This window comes from Mustela lutreola, chromosome 15, assembly GCF_030435805.1.
Source record: "Mustela lutreola isolate mMusLut2 chromosome 15, mMusLut2.pri, whole genome shotgun sequence".
Classification (NCBI taxonomy): domain Eukaryota; kingdom Metazoa; phylum Chordata; class Mammalia; order Carnivora; family Mustelidae; genus Mustela; species Mustela lutreola.
In genome coordinates, this window is record NC_081304.1 from 7,665,540 (window position 1) to 7,692,220 (window position 26,681).

A 26,681-nucleotide genomic window follows, 5' to 3' on the forward strand; every position below is an offset into this window, starting at 1 on the left:
GCATCCCAAATGCCAACCAGACTAAAGCCTCCTTGAGCTGGAATGAACATGCTCAATGCCAATAAATCAGCCATTCGACATGATTTTCTTTGACTAAGCCTGGGCTTGAGGATCCAGGGGGCAGCGGTCTAGCTATTTCTAGAGTCCCTGATTCAGTTGTGCTTTGTTTTAATTCTTACATTCTTTTGGCAAAGACTCACCAGATTGCAACTAGAAAGGGAAAATAAACAAAAAAGGGCTTTTCAGGTGCTGCACATAAGCAGGCCCGGGTTCTTTTAGTGATGGTTCTTGTAGTAGTGGCAGGCTCCTGAGGTGATGGGTCTCAAAGCCTCAGTGAAGTGACACTCCAGAAGCCTGTGTCTGGGGCATGATTGTACATGTACATCAAGAAGAGAGGTCTGTGCTTCATACCTGGATTGACCAGGAAACAAGCTCATTGAAAACTGTTTTTTTTTTTTTTTTTAAAGATTTTATCTATTTATTTGACAGAGAGAGAGAGAGAGAGATCACAAGTAGGCAAAGCAGCAGGCAGAGAGAGATTGTTTGAGAGGACAGAGTGAAACCATCGGCTTCAAGCAGCCCTCTCAGTGCCCGACGTTCAGTGGGTCTTAGTTGTTGCTCTCTTCAATGTGACTCTCATAGCAGAAATGACTGGGTTCTGATGGAAACAGAGCTTGGCGACCCTAAGGTTTCAGACTGGGGGAGACCCCATTGCCAGCACCTGACAAATCCAACCCTTTCCCTGACTTTCACTTCTGATTAATATCACTCACCCTTTAACATAAAGTTGGACTTGAACACCTGGTTCTTCTTCGCTGAGATAGACTGACATTGGTAAAGAACTTAATTATTAAGGGAGGACAACGGGGCAACAAACACCATAGGGCGACCAGCTCGCAGAGTGAGCTCCAGTCTCCACAGCTACTCTGGAGAACAGGATGGAGGTTCCTCAGCAAGTTAGAAATAGAACTAGCCTGTGATCTGGCAATTCCATCACTGGGTATGTACCCAGAGGATCCAAAAATAACAGATTCGAAGGAGCACATGCACCCCAGTGTTGATAGAAGCATTATCTATAATAGCCAAACTGTGGAGAGAGCCCATGTGTCCATCAGCTGATGAATGGCTAAAGATATAATGGAATATTACTCAGCTGTCAAAAAGAACGGAAGCTTGCCATTTGCGATGGTGTGGCTGGAATTAGAGTGTAGTATACTGAGCAGAATAAGTCTGACAAAGAAAATGCCACACGATTTCATTCATAGATGGAATTTAAGAAACAAAACAGATGTGGGGCATCTGGGTGGTGCAGTTGGTTAAGTGTCCGACTCTTGGTTTAGGTTCTGGTCATGACCTTGGGATTGTGACCTTGGGCCGGCGCTGAGCTCCGTGCTCAGCAGGGAGTTCCCTCGGCCCCTCCCCCTGCACTCTTTCTCTCTAAAAATAAGTAAATAAATCTTTTCAAAAGATATGAAGTTAAGAAAGGAAAAGAAACAAAACAGATGAACATAGAGGGAAAAGAAGAGAGAGGAAGCTACAAACCAAGAAACAGTTTTTTTTTTTAAAGATTTTATTTATTTATTTGAGAGGGGGGTGGGGGAGGGGCAGAGGGAGAAGCAGGCTCCCTACTGAGCAGGGAGCCGTATGTGGGGCTCAATCCCAAGACCCCGAGATCATGACCTGAGCCAGAGGCAGAGGCTTAATCCCAGATGCTTAACTGAACCACCCAGGTGCCCCAAGAAACAGACTCTTAAGGACAGAGAGAACAAGCTGCTGATTACCAAAGGGGGTTGGGGGATGGGGGAAACAGGTGATGGGGCTGAGCAAGGGCACTTGTGAGGAGCGCTGGGTGACGTCTGGAAGTGTTAAATCGCTATATTGTTCACCTGAAACTAATGTTACACTGTATGTTAACTAACTAGGATTTAAACAAAAACATTAAAAAAAAATGAGGTCCAGACAGGACCTTGGGACCTCACTCTTGCACATGACCTGTGGCGTGTCTAGGATCCTGGCCTAGGGTGCCCGCACAACCTCACGGGCATGTGGCTTCTGCTCGTTTCTCCTTCACTCTGGCTCTTCTCCGTGTAGGCCCCAGTCAAGGTGAAGGACCCCAGAGGGTGAGGGCCCCCCCAGGATACTTTCCTCTGCCTGAAGATTCTCCCTCAGGTGCCCGACCTCAGACGGTCTGGACTTTGACGGCAGAACGTGGCCTTCCCTAACACCTTTGTATTGCTTTCTCCTCAACCACCCCAAGACACTGTGACCCTACCGTAGGAGGCATCCGACTGGCGTATTTGCATTTCTTCCTGATTTCTCTAGGTTCCCTGATTTGTTGATTCTCTGCTCAAGGGCATGGTACCTGTTCTCTCTGGTGCGCCGGCAGGGGTGTGCCCTTGTGAGATGTTCTGGTCACGCTCTGACTGGGAGTCCAGTTAGGTGAAGGCAGGACCCAGAAGGGGCCTCAGTTCCTAATGTGTCTTCCGGCCCTGCATCGACGAAGGGCTGGGAACATCATGACATGTGGACTGTCCCCTCCCTCGTTCATCGTTGGACATGAGGAAGGCAGCAGAGTTGAGTAAATGTTGTTATTAGGGGTGTCCTCCGGCTTTCCCAGCGATCTTGGGGTGGGCGGGGATGTTTTGCTGTTTACTCACTTATATCGCCTGGTGGGTTCTTCTGGGCAGCTCTGTGGACACTGGCCTGTGTTACAGTGACGTAAGCATTTCCCATGGGTGAACCCCATGGCCGGGACCACTCTGCTGAGAGCCCGAGGCCTCCTTCCAGGCCTGTAACGTTCTCACTTTGAACGCTTTCGGAGATCCAGGTGCTGGGGAGCGGGTCACAGGAAGCGGGCCTGCTGCTTGGCCTCCCCATTCTGTGGGCTGCAACTTGGGTTTGGAATCTGCCAGATGGTTGGTCTGAGGTCTTAGTGTCCCGGCTCGCCACCTGGTGTAAGCACGGGGTAGGTCCAGTGTTGGAGGTGGGCGAGCGACTGAGCCCTATCCAAGAGCCTCTCTGCATCAGCTGAATAGGGAGAAGGCAGATCATTCTAGAATAATGCACAGCATTGGATATGTCCATTGCTTCCCAGTCCCCTTGCTTGGAATGTTCTCCAGTCTCTTCTTTGCTTCTCAAGAGCCAGGAGGACGGATGAAGCTTCCGCACCTGCCACGCTCTCCGAGCTCACACCTGTCTCTCAGCACTGCCCCCATGTGAATTCTCAGCCTCACCTGTTTGGCCACAAGCGCATGCCTCTGTCTTTTATCTTTATTTGCCATGTGTCCGGTGAGATGGTCCCCCATCTGAGGGCAAGAACCTTGTGTCCCAGGGCAGCGAGCAGCCCCTTGTCCAGAATCGGCACGCAGTGAGTAAAGGTGACCCGCCCTTTCAGCTCAGCCTCACACACAGGTGCTGCTGGCTCCACTCCCAAAAGGGCTGCCGGATCCACGCAGTCCTTTCCACCTCCGCTGCCAATATCCTAACCCATCATCGGCTCTTTCCTGGGAGTCCCTCTGTAGGCGCCTCCCTACAGGTCTCCCTGCTTCCATGGCCCTCAGCCCTGTCCAGTCGTTCTCCACACTTGAACACACGTGGACTGGTTGGTGTTCTGGCCCCAGTACCCACCCCCCTCCGCCCTGCCACTGCCTGCCTTGAGCCCTCTGACAACTTTCCTTTGCACTTAAAACCAAGGACAGATGTCGTTCCGCAGCCATGGCTCCTGCACCATCTCACACGTGCCCCCCCAACCTGTTCCAGCTCAGCCGGCGCCCCTGTGCTCCTCGAGCTCACCATGCCCCGTCCCACCACCAGACCTCTGTGCCCGCTGCTCCTTCCCTCTGATTTAGGCCTCTGGGGGCTCTGCACCTGCCTCCCAGCAAGCGTCATCCCCTCTCCGCACCCCCTGCCCCCGCAGCGTTCCTTCCTTTCTAGAACCTGCCATTATCTTTCATTATCCAGTCTTTACCTTGTGTGTTTGCTTTTTTACATCTTTACTGTCTGTCCTCCCCACTCGGGTATAGGTTCCTTGAGGACAGACACCTGTCAAACTCCCTCTCAGCCCAACCATCAGCCCCCAGCAGAGGGACTGATGTCGGTAACTATTCAGTGAGTCTCTGATGAAGGAAGGAAAGAAGGAAAGCCCCAGGTGCACGGAAGATAATTGCTGTTCCTGGGGTTTACAGAGGGGGGCCTGGACTCAGGAAGTGAGGAGCTCCTGGGGTTTCTCTGTGGTTTTGTCTATGCCACAGGCTGCAGAAGGGCCTGGAAGCCTCCCAGCCGCCATCCCAGCCAGGAAACCAGCCATGATGGAGCACCCTGGGGACCGACCCTCTGTCGCATTTCTCTGGTGGCCCCGTGACTCATGGCTGGTTCTTGTTCCCACAGTTTTGCGGGTTGCAGAGGCCCCTGGGAGCAGCTGCTCGTGGAGCCTAACTCCTGGGCACCTGTGCTCCCCAAGGCAGCTGGCCGGCTGATGGTGTTTTCCAGGGCGTCTCAGTGTATTGCTTTATTGAATGAAAGCATTCATTCACTTGGGGAGCTGTTGCCCTTTGGCTATTACCACTAATGTGACTCTCGTGTTCCCAAACTCACTGTGGTTGCGTAGGTTTCTATGACGGCTCTTTATTTTGTGTCTATTACATAAGGGGCCATGGCCTCGTGGTTATTTTCCACACATCTGCCGGAGTCCTTTTCTCTGGACACTGTGGGGAGCTGCTCTTTGTCTCTTCCCATGCTCTGATGCTTTTGCAGCTGGTTCACCTAACCAAGGCAGAGGAGCCCTCTCCTACTGCCTCAGTGATGTGCAAGACGGGTCTCGTTCACAGAGATTAGGCCCTGGGGCCACACCTCTTTCCCTGCCTTGGTATGGTAGCTTTATCTTGCCATATAACAAATGATCACAAACTTGGTGGCTTTCAACAGCACCGTTTGTTAGCTCAAAGTTCTGGAGGTCTATGTCTGGGCCAACATGGTGGTTGGGTTCCCTGCATGGGACTCACAAGCTAAAATCAAGATGGCGGCCAGCACTGTTCTCATCTGGAGTCTAGAGTGCTCTTCCAGATTCACCATTCCTGAAAGCCGCAGAGTGAGGTCCCTCCATTCTCTTGAGGGCCGTTGGCCAAGGACTGCTCTCAGTTCCTTAAGGCCACTCAAGTTCCTCCCCACATGGCCTCCTATCTTCAAACCAGCAGTGGTCATCAGCTCCTTCTGACCTTTGAGTCTCTCTGACATCACCCCAGAAAACTCTCTGCTTTGGAGGGCTCCTGGGACTAGAGGAGGCCCCTCAGGTCATTTCCCTTCCTAAGGACAATTGATCCATATCAACCTACCATAGTCATGGGACCGAGTGCTTGTCTTAGTTTTAGGTTCTGGTGTTTAGGGCAGGACATCTTTGGGGGCCGTTTTAGAAATTCTGCCTACCACGCCTGGCCCAGGAGTCGTTGAAATGTGTGATCCAGGAGCCTAACGGAAAAACTTGCTTGCCTAACTACAGATCAGCACCTTCCCCCCACTTCCCCTGTGTACTTTCCTGAACAGTGGTTGCCAACAGATGACTCCTACTTCCTCTGACATGTCAATTACTACCTAATAAAAGATCTTTAAATGGAAAACTGGGATGGGAGGTGAATGTTAGACCCCAGGAGCTAAGTTACCATCCATTCATTTACTAGGGAGCTGTGACCTTAACACGGTGGTAGTTCTCCAAGTGTGGTCTGGGGACTCAGGAAAGTTCCTTGAGATCCTTTCAGGGGAGATGAGAGGTCTAAATAATAATAATAAATTGAATCATGAAAAAGCGAGCTAACTTTATAACAATACAAAGATTTTGATTTTTTCCCTCTCATCCCCTCCAAGCCTGAGTCCTTGCTTGTACCTGTCCTATTGTCCGGACCTGCCCTAGATTGACTGCCAGGACCTTTTCCTAAGAAATAGTCTCTTGTCCTTCGGCCACTGCCAACTTTCTATTTTTGTTACAGCAGCTGAATGGGTTCCCTGCCAAATATCCACATACCCGACCTTCCTTTCTAACAGAACTCTAGTTTTGTTTGACTTTGTGATGTGCCCAACTGGAAAGCCTCAATCTGCTGGCTTCCTCTGTGGCTAGACCCAGAGGATGGGACTGGTGGAAGTCTTTAGGGGGCGGCTTTCCTTCTCATCTTCTCCTCTCTCCTCCTGTGGGACAACAGGACCCAGCACTGGGGGATGCAGCCTGCATGGCTATGGGCGACAGGGCAGTCACCCAGAAGGAGCCTGGTTCCTCCAGGCAGTCTTGGGTCCGTGGAACCAGCTTCACTGTTGACTCTAAGCCTTCTTGCTGAGTGTGACAAAGAACGCTTTACGTGTTTAAGTTATTGCAATAACTCCTTCTCCTCCTCCTCCTCTTCCTCTTCAAGTTTTTATTTATTTGGGAGAGAAAGTGGGAGCATGAGCTGGGGGAGAGACAGAGGAGAGAATCTCAAGTAGACTCTGCCCTGAGTGCAGAACCCAATATGGGGCTCGATCCCACAACCCTGAGATCATGACCCCAACCAAAATCAAGAGTCCGATGCTTAACTGACTGAGCCACCCAGGCACCCCTGGATTTGCTGTTTCTTCTAATCAAACTTAGTCCTAACTAGTTATTTGAACTGACTTTTTGCAAGGAAAAGAAGGCTTGTCATTTTTCTATTTTACTGTTAGTTCAAATTCCTTCAAAAAAAGGACAAGCAGAAGGAGGTTTGGAGGTACCCATGGTGGCTACAAGGGCTCAACTGGCAACCTGTGTGGTCGCTTGAGAGAAAAGAGCGAGGTTGAAGGAGCAGGTTGAGGCATTTAGAAACCCACAGCATTCTCCTCCGTCTTGCCTGACTTCTCACAGAGTTGGCTCTTTGTCTTTTGAGTTCTGGACAAAGAAAAAGAATGTCCAACAGGAGTTTTGCCCAAAATCTGACCCTAGCAGAGAAAGTGGGGAGCAGGAGCCCAGGCAACCGGGCGTAATGATTAGAGTGCTTTCCTTGCATAGAACCACATTCTGTCTCCAAAGTCAAGGCCCTGTGCGGACTGACTTTGGTTGCTGCAGTCTGGGAAGGGAGCCTCACGGACCCCAGGAAATAAACCGTCGTTGGCAAATAGAGGAGAACGAACTTAGAAACAGCGACCTTTTCTTTTTAAGCTTCTCTGAGGGAGGTAACAATGGAAAATAATTATTAAGTCTCCGAGGGCCCAGGAGCCCTGAATGGAAGCGGGCGAGGGGTATTGATTAGCTGGATGGCTCTTTAAAGAGCTGGCTCTGTTTGCCCTCATGCCTCATGAGCAGGCGGCCTCTTTTCTGTCTCCATACTTATTGGATTTTAGATGGCAACGTACACAAACGCTGCTTTCGCTGGGTAAATATTAGGCTTATGGTTGGATGGGGACACTACAGAGAGACTCTATCAAATGGAAGGGTTGGGGAGGGGGAGGCGGCTGTCTATATCTTAGTGCCCAAATCTGGCCCTACTCTGCACCCTCCCCCGCCTCCTTCTGTCCGCTGATGCTCTCCTGCACTTTCCTAACGCGGCAGGCCACAATAGTCGGCATCCACCATGAAGGGAGAAAGTGGTGCTGACCACCGGGCAATGTCTTTTTCTCTTCCGTGGTGGGAGCCTGACTGACGGCACTGAGTCCCTTTTCTTTCCGCTTTCCCTGTGGTTTCCACTGCGAAGACAGCCGCAGTCACACTACTCCATGTGATAATGAGCTAATATTAATGGAGTGCTTAGTACATGCCGGGTGTCCTGCGAAACTTGTTACATAAATGTTTTCATTCTCATTCCATAGAGAAGCTCACGTCTGAGCAGGTTGGAAGCAGAACTTGCACCTGGACACTTGACCTAAAGTCGGGATTTCAGCCCCTTTTTGCAAACCATAGGGGCTTTGTTAGATAAAATCTTTACCCACGTGGCTGCATTGGAGGTCCCCTCCACCACCTCCCCCCACTTTTTTTTGGCCCCAAATATAATACAATATTTTATTTTAATTAATTTATTTTTATTAACATTTAAAAAATATTTTATTTATTTATTTGACAGACAGAGATCACAAGGAGGCAGAAAGGCAGAGAGAGAGAGGGAGGAAGCAGGCTCCCTGCGGAGCAGAGAGCCCGATGCAGGACTCGATCCCAGGACCCTGAGATCATGACCTGAGCCCTGAGCCGAACGAAGGCAGAGGCTTAACCCACTGAGCCATCCAGGCGCCCTATTTTTATTAACATTTAATGCATTAAATGTATTAATGTATTAAATACGGGTACAGGTCTGTGATTCATCAGAATTATACGATTCACAGGATTCCCCATAGCACACACCCTTCAGTTTAGGTCTCCATGTGCCCTGTTATACTTTGGGTTGGGGGCGCCTTGGGCTCCTGACTGTAGCCCTCCCAGGGTGGGCTGTCCTTCTGGGGAAGGAAGAGTTTGTCCCACAGGTGCGCTCCTGGTGCTCTGCCCCTTCCCTGGCTGAAAGGGAGCTGCTCAGGACTGATCCCATTTGTTCGTGTCACTCCACTCAAGACGGCGGCAAACTTCGTTGCAGAGCTACTGACCGCAAGGGCTGATGGTGGTCTCACTCAAGTGATTTTGATGCCTGTTCTCCATCTGGGTAGATGATAGGAGAGAACACCTTCTCCATCGGGAGGGGTTTGGGAATAAGGGGTGAGGTTTTCCTGAGAATTGGGGGTGTCCTGCCATTTCCTGTGGGAGATAGAGTTGCACTGTCAACCCAAGCTGATTTCTGGCCACCTGAGAAATAACCTGATTTTCAGAGATGGAGGGGAACTGAATGTGTGTGTGTGTGCGCGTGTGTGTGTTTGTGTGCACATGTTCCATGGTGAATACAAACCTTGATGATGTCTATAAGCAGACTCTAGGGTAACTGGCTACTGAAAGTCTCATTTTTTAAAAAAAATAATTGTTTAAAAAGATTTTATTTAACAGAGAGAGATCACAAGTAGGCAGAGAGGAGGAAGCAGGCTCCTTGCTGAGCAGAGAGCCCGATGCGGGGCTCGATCCCAGAATCCTGGGATCATGACCTGAGCCGAAGGCAGAGGCTTAACACACTGAGCCCCCCAGACATCCCTGGAAAGTCTTATTTTAACTCAGGTTCACCACCACGCTCAAAACTGTCCTAAGAGAGGGTCATAGTGAGGGAGCGGTCACCATCACTCTGTGACCTTACCTTCTCTTTCTTCCTGCCTCATGCTTTGGTAAGCAGACGCTGGTGGAAAAGCATGAAATTTGAGAAATAAGAAGTCTGGCTGATTCAGAGGCAAGAAACTCAGCGTCTTGGTGATCCCATTCAATAGCACTGGGGAGGCACTGCTGGCTGTCATCCAGTGTCCCGAACACTGGAGAGATGGCCAGGGACACTGAGTCCTGAGCCCCATGGGGGTGGCGTGGACAGGGAAGCACAGGGGAGAGCCTGTTGGGTGAGGTGAGCCTGCAGGAGTCCTTTCAAGGAGAAAAATGACTTTATACTGGTTCTCTGCTTTGCTTTTGTGGGGGAGCCTTCCTCTCACCTCCTGGAGAGGTTAGAAGCCCAACGTGACCCCAGGACTCACAGTCCTTCGACGCAGGCCCCCTTGGATTGCTGTTCTCTTAGCTAATCCTTCAATCTCCTTTTTAATAGGCATAAATGGGAGCCTTCGGGGAAAATCCTGGTATATTACAGTGGACTTAATTCTCTTCGATAAGTTTTGCCCTCAGCAAGATGTCAAAGCTTGTTTTTTCATGTAGATATTAAGTTGATAGGGCTGTTATATATTTGCTGTTATTAGCGCCTTCTTTTCTCTGCCTCTCTGGCAGTTCAGCACAGACACTCAGGATTCTCTTTGTTTCGGGCTTAAAGGGGAAACCCTGTTAGTGTGGTGTGGCTGATTCCTGAACGCACAGCTTCTGAAGAACGGCTTGTCACCTGTACCGGGCTCATGTTTCCCAGCCCAGATAAACAGTACTGCCAGTGCAACGGTGAGAACTTGTAGCCGCGAGAAGCAGAAAGTTGCAATCTTGGGCTTAGCTTGCGGGTTCCTGGCTAAGAGGAACTATTTATTTGCTTATTTTTTGCAGGGGAGAAGTTGGGGTGTGGGGTAGAGAGAGGATAAGTTGTTGGCATCTTTTCTCTAACCCCACAAAGGACCCTGACTTATGGAGTGCTGATTTGTCTTATTTTTTTTTTTTTTTTTAAGATTTTATATATTTATTTGACAGACAGAGATCACAAGTAGGCAAAGAGGCAGACAAAGAGAGGAGAGGAGGCAGGATCCCTGTTGAGCAGAGAGCCCGATTCGGGGCTCGATCCCAGGACCCTGAGATCATGACCTGAGCTGAAGGCAGAGGCTTAACCCATTGAGCCAACCAGGTGCCCCGTGATTTGTCTTATTTTTTTAAAAGCTGGCTTTTTAACTGTTGCCAGCGTAAAGACAAATGGTTTGGGGCTTTTGGGACTTTCTGTGGGTGCTGGGAAGCCCTGGCTGGTAGAGCTGGGCGCCCCTGTCCTCTTTCTCCCTGGGCACCAATCCCCAGACTCTGGCAGGATGAGTCCGTTTTGGGAAGAGGAGCCCTGGCGGCTGGAACACCAGGCTTGGGGAGAATATGCGAGAGGCTGTGATACTCTGCCACATCGAACTCTGGGTGTCACATATGCCCTCTGGGCTTCACGATATTTATAAAATATTAAAGAGCGACATCCTTGTCTTCCATCACCAGCTGTTCTCAGGGTTTTCTTCTCCACGGAAACTTGGGAGATGAGTCTGGTGTGTCTCCTTCTGGATAGTTTTTCCTGCGTATTTACGGGAGTCCTGAAAATACCCATAGGAAATATAGTGTGTGTGTGTGTGTGTGTGTGTGTGTGTGTGTGTGAGAGAGAGAGAGAGAGAGAGAGAGAGAGAGAGGAGGACACACACACATGCACAGGGAGAGGGAGGGCAAGAGATGGGGGAAGAGAGCCCGTGAGAACATACGTGGCATATTGTTCATGCTTACGGTCCCCTGGCTGGTGTTCTGGAGCTGGCCTGTTGTTTGTCCCAGGGTGTTATTTTAGGGGACAGTTGCCATGGCTCATATCTGCTGTACCCCCCCCCCCATGTGTTCCTCTCCCACACTGGACCCTCTAAGAAGTTAGAGCCCTCCCTGGGAAGCCCTCCCCTGTGAGGTTGGATCCTGGCGGCCAGCTGAAACTAGTTCAGTTGTGTTCTCCTTGGAACCAGCTGGTTTGGCCATCCTTCCCTGGTGCTGTTTTCTCAAGGGATCTAACCCCAGAACTTCCCTGTGGTCCTGCTTCCTGCCCATAGCATGGCTCTGTAACTGGGGGAATGTGTCCCAGGCATGGGAAGAGTCCCCAGGACTTTGCCACCTCCCCTTCCCTGGCACTGGCTCCCCGAGCAGACCCATGAGCTGTGCATTTCAGGTGGCGGAGTCGAGGTCTCTGGATTCAATCCCTGCTCCTGCAGGGAGCTGCTTAGGGGCCAGAAAAGCTCTAAGTGGCTTGGGAAGTCAGTGCACCGTGCTCCCCACAACAAATAACATTTTTTTTTTCCTTTTAGTTAACTCTTTGGGAGGTGGAATAATCCAGGGCTGAGACTGGTTGTGTCCTGAAGTATAGCTCTCACATTTTCCCATGTGGCCTCGCTCACCTGGTGCGGAGGGCTCAGGTACCAACTTCGCAGACGTAGGTGTGAGCAGCTGGTGCAGGTGTGTGCGGTAGGCAGGGCTGCTGTGGACGTCAGATGCCCCACCCACCTGGTTCCTTAGGCAGGTGGGTGGCAGTCAGGTGGCTGAGGGATGCACCTGTGCTTTAGTCATTTCTCTCGGTGTGACCTTAAGCACTGTCAGCAGCCCTTCAGAGCCTCACCTAGGTCCCTCCACACAAATGTCCTGGTCTTAGAAATAGTAGGAAAAAGAGACAATGTCAAGCAGCTGGTTTGCTGTGAATCCGCCCATACTCTTTCCTGCACTGAGCCTTGCTTGCACTGTCCGTATTTACCTTCGTGGAGACGCCTCTCTTAATTCAATAACAGACACCTTCCTTCCTGCTTGCCCCCTTTAGCTCCTGGGATTTTGGGGGCAACAGCTAATTTTCCAGATCGGTGTTTGCTCCTGCTGCCACATCCAAACTTGGCTTTCCAGGCCCCCGGAGGAACACATTAATCTTGTCTCCTTGTGCCCACGAGGCATGCAGGGTGCTGTTCCGGGTCGGAGGAGAGATGATGCTGGGAGAGGAGGGTGCGAGTAGGGAGAGGGGTCTGAATGCTAGGAGTTGCTTCCCGGAGAAACAGCAGCTATGGAGGGTGGAAAGGAACAGATACGGCCAAGGAAAGCACCCTCCTTAGTCTAGGGGCCACGACACAGTTAACCCGCATATTAACCTCTCTCCTTGATGGCGCCATCCTGACAAGGACTGTCTCTCCAGCCAGCCCTCCGGTTAAGCCGAGGCTGACTTGCTGGCCTCCTGCATCCGCTCGGGAGGTGTTCAGTGGGAATCCCTCCCGTATTGTCCCACCTGCGCAGACGTGCTACAGGAAAGCCATCAGTCCCTTTTGGCCTCTGACAAGTTTGCATGTTTTTGCAAAGGCTGTCTGCCCTGACGGTTGGAGCTTTCCAAGATGGATTGTTTTTCTCATTTGGGAGGAGACTCCTGTGCTTTTTCTCTCTTCAATTAGCCTACCCCCTCCAGGGTACCTGCAGACACGGCAGCCCTAGTCTCCCCACTGAGAGGGGACTCTGGTGTTGGAGGCCAGTTGCAGACGGCCACCGGGCTTTCTCTGTTAGAGCCCACACAACAGGGACACACGCATAACACATTCTTGTATGCAGATTCGTCTCAGCAGGGTGCTGTCTCATCATAAAAGGTGTGGTTTCTCACTGTAGCAGATCCATGAACTGAAAATACCACCACCTTCCAAACCTGCCTGTCTTCCAGCTGTGGGTATCTTCTCAGCTTCTGTGTGGGGTGTGGAGGGAGCTGTGGCCACAGACAGTCCTTGTGGGAGACGAGCCCATGCCTGAAAGCTAGTCGGGCTAGCTTGTGTGGGCTTTTTCCTTGGCCTTGAAATCCAGGGAATTCTCGCTCAGGAGAGCCGGGCCATCTTCTCTTGGGAGCCCTCTGCGTGCGATACCCCGTGAGGATCCTCTGCCTGAGGAAAGATAGCCCTGAAACCCTCTGCCACTAGTGGTGGCAGACCCTGTCCTCTTGATGCCCCTTAGGGTCTAGAGTCACTCCATTATTGCCCTCTGTTCGTCTTGTCACCTGGCGGGCTCGTCCCCCGACCCAGCTGGGCTGGCGCCCCACCTTGCAGCCGCCAAGGGCTTTTGCTCCGATGCACCGCGGAAGTGGCTGGGAAAGTTCTGGGGTGGTGTGACTGTTGGGATTCTCCCTTGGAGGCAGCAGATGCCGTCGTCTGGAATTAGACATTTGTGGATTTATCGAAGGTTGGGAGTAGAACAGGCCTTCATCATGGTCTGCACCAAAGCCCCTTGTTTTACAAGCAAGACTTCAAGTATGGTCTCAGCAGAGCTTTCTTCCTGTTCAGGCTTTGTGGCTCTTGGGGTGGCCTTGACCCTGCCTGTCCCTGCAGCTGCCCGTGGTGGTCCGTCCTGCCTTCCTCTCCACCCAGGAAGCCTCTCCCTTATGCTTTTATCTTGATACTAACTTTCCCCCCGTCTTGTTGGCATTTCTGTACCCCCTTCATCCTACTGTCCAGGTATTTCGCACTAATACTTAACTTGAGTTAGCGTGGAGCAACACAGTTTCTTCTTCCTTTTCCTTTTTAATGGGATTTTTAATAGGATAATGGTCTTACTGACATTGTTAGTAATGAATAGCTTTATGCTCGTTTTCTGGTGTTTGAGAAGGATTTTAATTGCTTCAGTAATATCCTTACCTACCCCTGGAGGCCTTTGGCTCCCAGCTGTGAGGTAGTTGATGGGAATTAGGAGTTCCGCCTAGCCAGGGACTCTGACAACCAGAGACTCTGACTAAACCAAGTGGCCCATGCTAGTACCCAACATGGCCTTATAGCCCTGTGTTCATAACTTGAGGCTGATTCCTTCCCCTCACACTAATTAGCATACCAGCACTGTCCTACAGCTGCCCGGGGACTATCCTGGTTTGTCACTTAGTCCAAAGGTCGGCATTTTAGGACCACAAGCTGGACTGGCTCCCCTTGCCCCCACAAGCTTTTTTGCCCTTTTTTAATCCCTGTGGAGCTGTGCAAGGAGAACCATTGGGTACCCCAAAGAGGCACCATACCTGGCTTACCTTTGGACTTTCATGGGCCCCTTCCTCCACCAAAAAAAAGACCAAAAAAAGACTAAAAGTCATACTTTACAGCTAGTTAGTGTAAACATGAATATCGTGCAAGCTGGATTCATTATTTATTTATGTTTTAAAAGATTTTATTTATTTGAGAGAGAGAGAGCACAAGCAGAGGGAGAGGGAGAAGCAGCCTCCAGCGGAACAGGGATCCTAATGCGGGACTTGATCCCAGAACCCTGGGATCACCTACCCGAAACCGAATTCTGCCAATGACCAGTGCCCTTGGAAACGGGCCCCGAGCCTCAGATGAGATTGAGGCTTTGATTTCAGCCTGAGGACACCCTGAGCCAAGGACCCAGTTTAACTTACTCCTGGATTCTTGACCTGTGGCAACCAAGATAGGAAATGACGGATGCTCACAGCCCCACCCCCGACCAGGCAGGATTTTGTGCAGCAGTGGTAACCTCTGGCAAGCAGGCCCTGTGTCTCCCTTGGGGCATGTGCTTTGGAATTTAGGCTTAGGGAAGAGAGAAAGGGGAAGGTGTGGGTCTCTACCTCCCCAAGGCAGGAAGCAGAAAATCATTCCGTAGATGCAGGCAGTTCAGGTTGGCGTTCAGCTGCCAAGTGTGCATCAGGCCCAGATAACGTTGAATAATTAATTCTGCTCTGAGCAGAGTGAAGCCTTGCATAAAGCCCCATCTTAAAAAAAAAAAAAAAAAAAAAAAAAATCAAGTCTGTTCTTCAAAGGCAGAGCTTCTCTTTTGAAGTGGTTTGAATGCCATTTCCATTCTTTGAGTCACTAAGAGGACCCTGATTCCACCTTTCCCAGCTGGCTTTCTCTGGGCCCCAAGCCCTGGTCACAGCCCTGTTAGGAAGCTGTGTGTCTCAGCCTCAGAGACACAATCATGGGGAGGCAGACAGACTGTTTTCAGCAATGGTTTGAGGCTTCAGACCCTGGTGGTCAAGGTCTCCTGGGGACCAGTGCTGCTAAGTAGGGGCGGGAGGCTGAGGGACTGACAGTGGAGATGTGGACTGGCAGTGTGAGGGGTGGTGACGGTGCTGGAAGGCCTCCACTCCTGGGGGCCGGGGGGACCCAACCACCCTGTCCCCACCACCGCTGTACTTCCAGGCCGCTACCTGGTGGGCTGCAGGGGAAGCCATACTGTGCCCAAGTGGCTCAGGACACAAACACTGACGCTGTGTTGATTCCCAGCCATGCTGCTTCTCTCCTCCTCTGTTGGAGGTGATGCTTATGTCTCTGATTCGCTGCATGGATAGGTCAGTGCCCCCAGCTTCGCACCGAGAGCACCTCTCTCCCTTCTGATGACCGATCTCTGTATCTTGCTTTCCATTTTAGGGCATCTTTACCAGGAATAAGATTTCTAGGTTCTTCTCTTGTTGCCTGGAGACCCAGTTATGACGTTGGGCCGTTACCCCACAGAACCTTGCTCTAGTTTCCATCTAGCTGTGCTCGTGAAGTGAGTGTTCACTGTTGTGTGTGGGCTGAGATGTTAAGGGTCATGATTCTATATCTCGGGGGGATGTGCCAGGCCTGGAGAGACCACCACACCGATCGCTCCTTGTGAACACTGTGCTCAGACAACTCTCCTCGCCGAACGTAACAGCATAAGACTTTGTGCCCAGTGTGTGCATGTTCCCGCACACCCTCCTTGGGTCACTATCTATGGGGTCCTTTCTTGAGTTGCCTTAATACATTCCTGGTTGACCACACCCTGGTAGGAGGAGGAGTAGAGAGATTTGGAATCAGTAGTTCTGGGTTCAAATCCTGCTTGTGCCTCTGACTAATGGCGTGATGTTAGCTGAGTCATTAACTTTTATGATTTAGTTTCCTCAAACGTAAAATGGGGGTGGGTGGGTGGGTGGATTACATCCATCAGCTTGGACTGCCATTACAAAGTACCACAGACTGGATAGCTTCAACAGTAGAAATTTATTGCCCTAGTTCTGGAAGCTGTAAGTCCAAGATCAAGGTTGGCAAGGTTGGTTCCATCTGAGGGCCCTGAAGGAAAGATCCATTTCAAGCCTCTCTCCTTGGCATGTCACCCACCATTTTGTTTCTGTGTCTTCAGATTGCCTTCTCTGCATGCGTGTCTGTGTCAGATGTCCTGCTCTTATAAGAACACCAGTCAGATTAGATTATATCCCATCCCAACAACTGCATTTTGATTTAATTACCTCTTTAAAGATCTTATCTTCAAATAGAGTCTCATTATGGGGTGCTGGGGGTTAGGATTTGAGCATAGGAATCTTAGTGGTGGGGAAGTTCAGCCCGTCGTGGAGGTGGTGAAGCTGCCTGTCAGTCTACATCAGAAGAAGGTACGGAGAATTGCATATGGTATCATAAGAGGGCACGTTTGATGCTGAGCACAGAGTGACAAGAGGTTTTCTGCAGACAGAGTTGCTTTCTCTAACACTGGTTCTGGCACATGTGTCTAGTGAAAGCTGCTAGATAGAGTCAGCTCTCCAGCTGCTCTCCTGGAACTACTTGGAACCCTCGATCATCTGTGCAAGGCTCCATGAGGTCATTAGGTCTGAGCTTGGCTCAAACACATAACCTCTCTCTTGAATCTGTGCTTAGCAATTAGCTCGGACCAACTCAGTGTAAAGATGAATGCAAACAAAGGCCCTGAGATCGAGCAGTAGGATTTGGTCATAAATGGCTCACCTTGGTGATTCAGATTGTCAGTATTCTTTCTTTTCTATAGATTATCATTTAAGTGAAAATATAAAACTAAAAAAATTTTATATAAAACCTTCAGATCTCTGAGAATATGTCCTAGGGTCCCCCCTCAGAGAAGCACTGTTTTGGGGAAATGAGACTGAATTTGCAAGTTTAATCAGGAGCCGCTGTCTACAGGCTAGATCCGTGGGAGACCGCGTGTGGTTTGTGGGCCCCAAATGTTCAGTGTAACATTTTATGTGTCTGTGCATATATGCTGTTGTAGATCGCAAAAACAGGCACAGATCCTTCCTCTGTTGTCCTCTGTGCTCTGGCAACATGACATCCGAACCTCCCAACAAGATGTGTGGATGACCTATCCATGCCTTCAGTGCTCGCTGGCTTGCCTGCGGTCAACGGGAGGGTAGCAGATGTGATCCTGGCAGAGACTTGAACAGCACTTGACATTGGATGCTGCCCTATCTTGCTGGCCCTGAAACCCTGAATTCACTGTACAAATAAGCCCAGTGTCATCCGTTGGAGAATGACAGGTCACATAGAGAAGAATCCTGTGTCCCAGCCAAGAGTCAGGCAACTCCTGGCCAGCAGCGTGTGCACCGCCAGACGCATGTGCCATCCTGGACCATCCAGCCCCTGGGCGAGCCAGGGGTCCAGGCAACCTTGACTGAGCCCAGACAGCAGATGGGCAGCAGTGCCCCGTTGACTGGAGACACAGGGGTATTAATAACCATTGCTTTAAGCTACTAAGTTCTGAGGCGTTCTGTTACCTAGCAATGACCATCTGATGCACATGCATTTATCAATCTTTTTTTTCTGGGAAGAGAAATCTTGTCCTTTTGCAGATTTCTGGAGGGATCTGATATCTTTTCAAAGGAGAATGTAGGTAAGAAAGAGTTGCCTGAGAAAGCCCAGCTGGAGGGAAACCAGAAAAGGCTCAGTGTGGATCATAAGGGTGTATTTTAATGAACTCCAGAGTGAGGCTGAGAAGTAGGCTAAAAGTGATGGTAATCCTTGAGGGTTAGGAAGGTGAGACCTCGTTATATGTAGGTACCTGCATTTCTTTAGATTTGTATTTTTGTTTCAAGGAAAAGTTATATTTCAAGTTATCAGAAAGCAGAGAATAGTTTGGAAAACTTTGCCAACCCCCATCTCTCTGTCAGCCACGCTAGCAGACTTGACTCTTTGGAACACAGGCGTGGCATGGAGCCACTTACCTGGGCCGGCTGTGGGAGGGCTGTCTTTGCAGGCTCTCAGAGAGCTGTATCTTTGCAGAGCCATGTGCCTTAAAATCAGTTTTATGTGATTAAATAGGCTTGATTATGAATAGTAATTTGGCATCAGAAATAGGAGAAGGTTTTGTCCCTAAAAAGATAGTCTGAGTGATAGCAGACTTACGTAGCTTAAATATAGCTATAAGTCCGTAATTAACTTCTGCCATTGTGAAGCTCCAGGCCAAGGTCATGGAGGACGTGGGCAGGAAGGGGGAAGATGTGACCTTGGAGGGGTCATGGGCTTCAGAGTAGGGAGGTCTTACCTTTGAGGGGAGCGAGCTGCGCTGTCCCACTCTGAACGTTCCTGCCAGGAAGGGGTGTGGACATGGAGCCGTTGGGCAGCAGGTCACAGGGTAGGGGACTCCCCATCCTCACGTGGTCTCAGGGGTGATGTTGAGGGTTGCACATTGTCATTATCAGAGGGGCAGAAGCACGCGTGGGTGGGAAGCCCTACTTCTTGCCCTTAGCTAGACAGCCTTGATTACTGCGATGGCTTTGCTTTCCCATTCTGCATGGATCCCTCTTTCCTTCTTTCTCAAGGCCTAACCGTTTTGTGGTCACCTGGGTCTTTGTGTTGTATGTTCTGCAACATTTCCCCTCTCATTGTGGAGGTTTGGGTATATCATTCATTCTGGCAATTAATGGGGTTAGTGAACGTGGGCATAGTACTGAGCCTGACAGGGGAGCAAGAAGGCATGGCTCCTGCTTTGAGGATCCCATGGTTTTGGGGCGGCCAAGGACGCCCGGGAGTTACTGTGTGCTGTTTGGTAAATGCTGTGACAGGAGCATGGTTGGGATGTCTGGGGAGCACAGAGAGGGAAGCATTTCTAATCCAGATGAGGCCGGGCCCATCCAGGAAGGCTTCCTGGAGAAGGGAGCTCAGTGTTTTTTAGCCCAGATTTTAGAAGTATCCAGCATTGAGCACTTAGAAGCTTGAAAACCTGCGTTGCTGGCCATTGCTGTTGCCATGGAGAGAGGGAACATAGGCTAAGTTAGAGGTGCATTCCTAGTGTCCTCAGACAGGGTAAACCAGGTAGGGGACCAAGTTCTTGGAGCTGTGATTTTCCTTGTCTGTAAGGCTCCTGGTTATGAACCAGGATCCCTGAACACATAGGGAGACTGAGGTCAGAAAGATGGCAGTGTCCTGCCTGAAAGAGCCTGAGGCAGCATTGTACCCTCGGTGACACTGCTCTGTGTCCCTGTTGCTTTGAGGCCAGCCACTTGTCACCTCAGGCCAGCCAGGCTCTGGGCAGCAGGCTGCTGCCGGGCTCACTGGGAGAGAAGGTCATCTATTATGTAAGTGTCATCCCTATTCTGGCTAGTGATCAGGGGCGACATTTAATTTTTTTTCCATTATGTGGAATAATTTAAGATTGTGTTACGAGTGTCATTATTATTGCAATTTCCCGGTAATAAAAACAGCATCAATTATTTAATGTCACCTTGTGTGTCTGGGTGAAGTGGGGATGACGGGAGGCAGAGGCTGGGCGGAGGGGGAGGCTCAGCCCACGTGGGCTCCAGGCACCTTCCGTAACATCAGCTTGGCCCACGTCCCCACGGGAGGGGCTGCAGCCCTGCTCAGACCCTCGTTCCCTTCTGCACCGGGGTGTATCGTGGCCTCGCTTTAGCTTTGGCTAGGGGGCTGGCAGGGGCCCCACGTCGTCCTCTGACCTTTGCCTTCACCCCTCATGAGAGAACTCTGACCTGCTGGTCGACCCCAGTTAAAGAACCCGCCCTCTGTGGGGTCGGGGGAGCTCAGAGTCATCCCAGAGCACCCCCAGCCTGAATGAACTTGGCAGGCAGCGTGCCTATGAGTGGCTGAGGGTGGTCTTCTCTGCCCTGCCCTGGAGGTTATTCACAGCAATTAGATCTCCCACTGGGAGAAGAGCCAGAGGCAGGTGAACACGTGGAAGCTGGCCATTGGGACTTGGAGCAAATGGCCTTGAACTTCTTGCAGAGTTTTGGGGCCCGCAGTGTGTTGGCTCCTAGGGGCCCATGTCCATTGTGCTTCGGCAATGGGCTTCCCTTTGCCCTTACAGACTTCTTCATCTCTGCATGGCTTCAACCCCCTGGCTGTGCTCTAGGCTTAACCTTGTGGGACTCATTTCTCTGGGGCTCTAGAAGCTTCTGCGGGCAGCTTCTCCCCCTGGTGCCCAGGACGGCAAACCCCGATGAGCGGCACCCAGACTGTCTTTTTTTTTTTTAAAGATTTTATTTATTTGACAGAGAGAGATCACAAGTAGGCAGAGAGGCAGGCAGAGAGAGAGAGAGAGAGAGAAAGAGAGAGAGAGAGAGGAGGAAGCAGGCCCCCTGCCGGACAGAGAGCCTGATGTGGGGCTTGATCCCAGGACCCCGAGATCATGACCTGAGTCGAAGGCAGAGTCTTAACCCACTGAGCCACCCAGGCGCCCCCAGACTGTATTTCTTAGCGGAGACAAACGGCATTATTTTCTGGAGCCTTCTGTTTCCATGTAAGACATCCTGGGGGCTGCTTTCCTCCCCCCTCCCCCCATTCTCTTTCTTCCTTCTTTCCTTTCCTCCCCATTCCTTCTCTTTGGCTTCTGGAAAGTGTTAATTATTCTCCAGCTCCTGCCCCTTTGCACAGCCTTTCCAGAGTGGGTGGAAATGGCTGTGTTTGTTCTGAACCAGGCACTTGCTCTGAGCCATTAATAATAATAACAATTAATAATAATTCTGTCGCAAGAAGACCGCAATCTCAAGTTCCGTGGCCCTGGGTGGTGCTGCCTGGTGCCTCCCGGCAGCTGCCTCCCTGCTTTGGGGACCACGCTGGATTTGGAGGGGTGGGCGGGGATGGGGGAGAAGGGCCAGAGGAGGACTTGGGGGGAAGGGGTGGTGCGGAAGAAAATCAAGACTTGTACTTTGGGAAGGAGCCTGTGTATCTGGCACCTTGGCATTTGGTGACCAGCAATCCAGGAGCCCAAGGGAACCTGCCAGACCCATCCCGGGCCGACGGGCAGCCCAGCCGGCTCTCAGGGCTGTGGTGGGGAGTCGGGAGCAGCTTGCGTTACTCAGATGTCTGCTCTGGAAGGCCTCGCCCTGCTGTCCTCGCAGGGCGGGCAGGGATGGAGTGGGAAGCACGACTGGAAAAGCTTTGCAGAAGGTACAAAAGAACAGAAAAGCCCCAGACCTGTAAGGCGGTGATAACCCGTCGAGAGGGCTGTGCCATCGTCAGCAAAGCAAGAGGAGGATGTAGAGAAGGAATTTCTCCCCAGGCTCTTGGTCACTGGTGCACAGGCCAAGGCTGTGTTTAGGGCATCACCGCCCCCTCCACGGGCAGTCTGCGTGCTCCGGGAGCAGCCCAGCCCCCAGGGAGCGAGGGGTGGGGTCAGCCCTGTAGGAGCTTCCTGACTCTACGTTCATGGGCATTACATCGAACCACCAAAGCAGCACTGGCATCTCCCACGGGGGCCATTCCTTGAAATTTCGAGGGATGCGTTTCTATTTCTGTTGTCCCCATCCGCGGTTGAGTGGAGAGGGTGGGCGACATGGAGAATCCCAGAAGGGAGTCTGGAAGGAGTGCTAGGAGGCTGGCCGGTGTCTGGACTCCGAGAGGCGTGGGGAGTGTCGCCAGGCATGGGGTGTGGAAGCAATCCTTGGCTTCACTCTGTGGGTGTGCCCGGTCCTTGTCTAGCTTTTAGATGGACAGCTTCTTTTTTTTTTCGTTTAATTTTTATTTTTTATTTCTTTTCAGCGTAACAGTATTCATTGTTTATGCACCACACCTAGTGCTCCATGCTTAATACCCACCACCTGGTACCCCAAGCTCCTACCCCCTCCTGCCCCTTCAAAACCCTCAGATTGTTTTTCAGAGTCCATAGTCTCTCATGGTTCACCTCCCCTTCCAATTTCCCCCAACTCCCTTCTCCTCTCCATCTCCCCATATCCTCCATGCTATTTGTTATGCTCCACAAATAAGTGAAACCAGATGATAATTGACTCTCTCTGCTTGACTTATTTCACTCAGCATAATCTCTTCCAGTCCCATCCATTGTGCTACAAAAGTTGGGTATTCGTCCTTTCTGTTGGAGGCATCATACTCCATTGGTGTATATGGAGTGTATATGGACCACATCTTCCTTATCCATTCGTCCGTTGAAGGGCATCTTGGTTCTTTAGATGGACAGCTTCTAAGTGAGTTGGAGGTGGCATAAAATGGAGAAAGGAGATGGCTAGGCGGGGGGACGTTTGCCTTGCTAGGCCTTGCCGGAAACATGGTCTGCAGAAATCAGTGTGGCTTCTTCCCTGACTCCCAGGGACTTTGCTCAAACCCCAGAGAGGCCACCTTCAGCATCCTCCGTGGAGGGGAGCGCTCCATCCTTAACATTTCCCGGCCAGCTAGTGCACCTGCCAGGTGCGGGAACAGGGCCTCTCCTGACGCCGGAACCCTGGGCGCGTGGCCGGTCTGACTGGTTGGGACTGCGACATCTTCTTGTTTTATCAGTTCCCGGCACTCTGTTTTCCATTTATTGTTACTTTATCGTCTGTCTCTGGAAGGAGAACTCAAGATTCACAAAGGACTTGGCTGACCTCGTTTTGCCAGAACCTGGCGTGGTTCTGGGACTCGGTGGTTGCTTCCTAAGAATTTTCCAGATCCACGAAGGGAGGCAGGCTTCCTAGAAAAAGTGGCAAAATTCTGACCTTCACAGTAAAAAAGAGGGCCTGTGAGTTTCTAGTGTTACCAGCAACATAGGGAGCTTCGGGGCCCTGACCATCCTAAATCATTCAAAAGCAGTGCTCCCTCAGCCTTGTCTTGGTGACCTCTGGCTGCGTCATTTTGTTGGGGGGGGGAGGTCCTGTCCCGTGCAGTTAGGATGCTTAGCAGCTCCCCTAGCTTCTGCCCATTAGAAGCCAATATTCCTCTCCCCTGCTCCCTGCACAAAAACGTGCCCACTGCCAGTGTCCCTTGGGCGTCAGAATCACCCAGGCTGAAAACCACTGTTCTCAGGTAAAACCAGGTCCCCCCAAGCCACACCTTGCTGAATGGGCCAAGTAAGCAACGCCAGGCATGTAAATGGTGTGATGATTCTGCTGTAAGGAAGTGGTCCTCTTTCCCTATCCTTTCCCCAGTGATGCATCAATCACATTATAAAAAAAACCCCTTACGAAGGAAGACAAAGGAAGGAAAATCAGCTGACACATTCTCGCGGTGAAACATGCCTTTTATTGCTGCAGTAATTCCTCCGATGTCAGTGCGCGGCAGAGAATTAGAAACAAGTAAAGCACACAAACACAGAGCCGTGACTCGGTGGCCCATGGCCCAGCGCAGACACCAGCTGTCACCTGGGGGTGCCGAGAGGGGGTTTCTTCAGGGGGAGAGACTGGCCCTCTCAAAGTCCCTTCTGTCCCCACGATTCCGTCCATCTGTAGTGCCAGCCTTGACTGTGATACGGTGTGACAGGCTGCCTCTCTTGGTGCTCCTCCCAGGGACAGAGCAGGGGACATCCTGCCGCCCCTGGAACTCTGTGAAGGGGCCGGAGGACCGGAACAAGAGAAGCTCAGACAGAGCCACGAGGCTTTGCTTTTTTTTTCCCTCATTTACAACACGGTTCTGTGAGGTGTCACCACCCTTATTTCAAATGCCTTATGGACGATGTCGCCCAATAAAATGACCAGGACAATGTCGATGGGTTGGACAAATGGGATGATGTGGGAGGAAGGGCTTATGTCTTTGTTTTCAACATGTCATTGGAAAGAAATAATGAACTTAAATATCTGAATTATTAGATTCTCTTTCGACTCCTCATCCCCAGGGACACTGGAAAACAAGGAGACACGTGTGCCTGTGTGTGTGTGTGTGTGTGTGTGTGTGTGTGTGTGTGTGTCTGTGTGTCTGTGTAACACACACCCAGGTATAACTTTGATGAGGTTCCTTCCGGAAAGCAGTTTAACCGAGACTTTTAGTAGTTGCTTATACCTGGGTGCATTTCAGTGATTGGATCATCAGTCTTCTCCTCTCCTATATTAGAGACACATATTTTATTTTTTTTAAGATTTTCTTTATTTATTTGACAGACAGAGATCACAAGTAGGCAGAGAAGCAGGCAGAGAATGGGGCGGGGGGTGGGAAGCAGGCTCCCCGCCGAGCAGAGAGCCTGATGCGGGGCTCGATCCCAGGACCCTGAGATCATGACCTGAGCCGATGGCAGAGGCTTAACCCACTGAGCCACCACCCAGGCGCCCGAGACACATATTTTAAGTGGAAACTTCTGTTTTGAAATTATTTTTGCCTGGATTTTAAAAAATATCTTGGTGGTTGGTTTTGGTTTTTTGTTTGTTTTGTTTTGTTTGCCCATGGAGGTGATTCTACTCACCTTTCCTCAGTGACCAACATCAGCATGTTTGGAGAAAGCCCTCTCAGGGCTGCTTACCCATCTTCCTCAACCCCGTCAGGATCCTGTGCCTCTGTGACCCATTAGCAGAGTCCGAGGGGTTTCCGCGGATGCCTTTCGAAGAGAAGCTCAGTCCCATTATGGTCTCATTTATCTGTTCCTATTGGAACGTAGGCTTCACGAGAAGCTGTGACTTTGTCTTGTTCACCAAGGAGCCGCAAAGTTGGCAGTCTCTAAGTCTTAGTCACATAAACATGGAGATCAAAATCAAGATTTTGCCTCATTAATGTAGAGACCGTCGCATTAAGGAGTGACAGACAAAGCACAAAGGTGACATGGCTGTCTTAAGGTCCGTCGGGACTTCACTCCGAATATGTTGGGTCCCCTCAACGGGCACTGTTTCCTTCTTTGCAGGTGCTTTTGTTTGGATCGTGTCTCCTTTGGATCTCATGAGAACCGTGAAGGTGGTCAGTTCCTAAAAACCTTGACCTTGTTCCTATATGTAGCAAGGCCACCATCCAAGAGAACCTGCCATGTAGCCTTCTTGGGACGGTTTTGGAGCTGAGTTCCTTGTGCCTTTGCCCTGCGGTGATGCAGCGTGGACTGCCCCCCTTCCTTTCCCAGGATGTGTTCTTCCCATTTTTAGGATCAGCATCGAACGGTCCTCAGATCCCAGGGCTTTTGTCACCCCAGAAGCTCTACAACCAGAAAGCTCGTCGTCTTCCTTGTGAGGAGCCCCAGCACTTTTGGGACAGACTGGCCGGCTGCCCGGGCGGCTCTGAGCTGGAGGGGTCTGGGGAGCGAAGGTGGTGGGGTGTTACAGTGACGGCACTGCTTCTTGTTTCAGGGTGCAGCAGAAGATCCCCCGACGGCCCTGGCACTGAACTTCACCCCCGCGTCGCTGAAGAAGTCTGACACTGAGGGTCCCCGGCTGCTCTTCCCTGAGAGTGAACTTTCCATCCGGATAGGTAGAGCTGGGCTCCTTTCAGGCAAGCTCCCTGCAGACCCTGGGCTGGGTCAGGCAGCCGAGGCTCAGGCGTGACGGCAGAGGAAGAACAGGGGAAGGGGCCCGTGTTCTGTCCTTTCCAGACATGCGACTTACCCTACCGTGGCACAGGGCCGGGCCGGTAACTGGCCCCGTGTCTTCCTTCCCTGTTGCTCTCCAGACCACCTGCAGGAGCTCACAGGGCCTTCTCTTTGCCTTCCCAGCCAGGCCAAGTGGGACCCCTCTGCTGGGACGGGGCTGATTTGGGTCTCCACCTGTCTAACAGACCCTGAAGGCTCCTTTCCATCCACACGACTTTCCTCTTTTTGACACAGCTGGGAAATGGTGGCAGCCAGGCCGTGTCCCACTGACAAGGGGTGGAGGGTACCCTGGGAAGGGGCACATGGTTTTCCAGCGTCGGGGCAAGACCTCCCCTGCTCGTCTCATCATCACGCTCGTTCAGGGCATTTGGCTAATGGAAGAACCAGTTAGCATGAGGAGAGGTAGATGCCTTTCTTTCCCTTTGAATTTACTGAAGTCCAAGGCTGTGACATATATGCCCCCCGCGCCCCCCCACTTCCTCTATAGACTGCAGACTTGGGGCTAAAACCACTGAAAAGCTGTCGAGAACGGGTGGCTCCTCTCCGGCACAGGGTTCTGTCTTGATGAATCGGGGAGAGACAGACGGGTGTACGGGCATTGTCTTCGCGTTAGTGTTCACAGGAGGAGAGCCCTTTCACGTTTCCATGCTGGGATTTGAATTTGATCTTTTTGCCACGTGTAAACCAAGGCGATCTCTAGACCTCAGGGGGAGTCAGTGCACCAAAGTCACAGTGATGCCGGTTCTCGCCGAACTGTGTTCCGACTGTGTCCGGCATGAATCATCCATGTGGACCTCGAATATCTTCCCCGCTTGGGTTGATCCTCATGCCTCTTACGACTTCCCCGGTGGGACGTAGTCAGGAGGTGCAGACTCATCTAACATGGGCTCCCCGTATGGGAGGGTTAGCGCGAACATTCTGCCCCCGCCCCCAAGCACACATGCCATTCATATTTGAATCAGAGCGACGTAGGTGTTTTCTGCTGTTCCCCTTCTACTGGAGAGTC

The 26,681-nt window shown here is 51.1% G+C and overlaps 1 protein-coding gene across 5 annotated transcripts in view; it reads left to right on the forward strand.

The window, feature by feature from the left end:
- SLC39A11 (solute carrier family 39 member 11) overlaps window positions 1–26,681 on the forward strand; it is a 321,878-nt gene that overhangs the window by 75,405 nt on the left and 219,792 nt on the right. For 4 of the 5 annotated variants that reach the window (XM_059150367.1, XM_059150368.1, XM_059150366.1 and 1 more), the window contains one exon: window positions 25,437–25,578. In XM_059150367.1, coding sequence (XP_059006350.1) covers window positions 25,437–25,578 — 142 coding nt within the window. The remainder of the gene's footprint in view (window positions 1–25,436; window positions 25,579–26,681) is intronic. The other variant, XM_059150365.1, reaches the window with a different exon arrangement.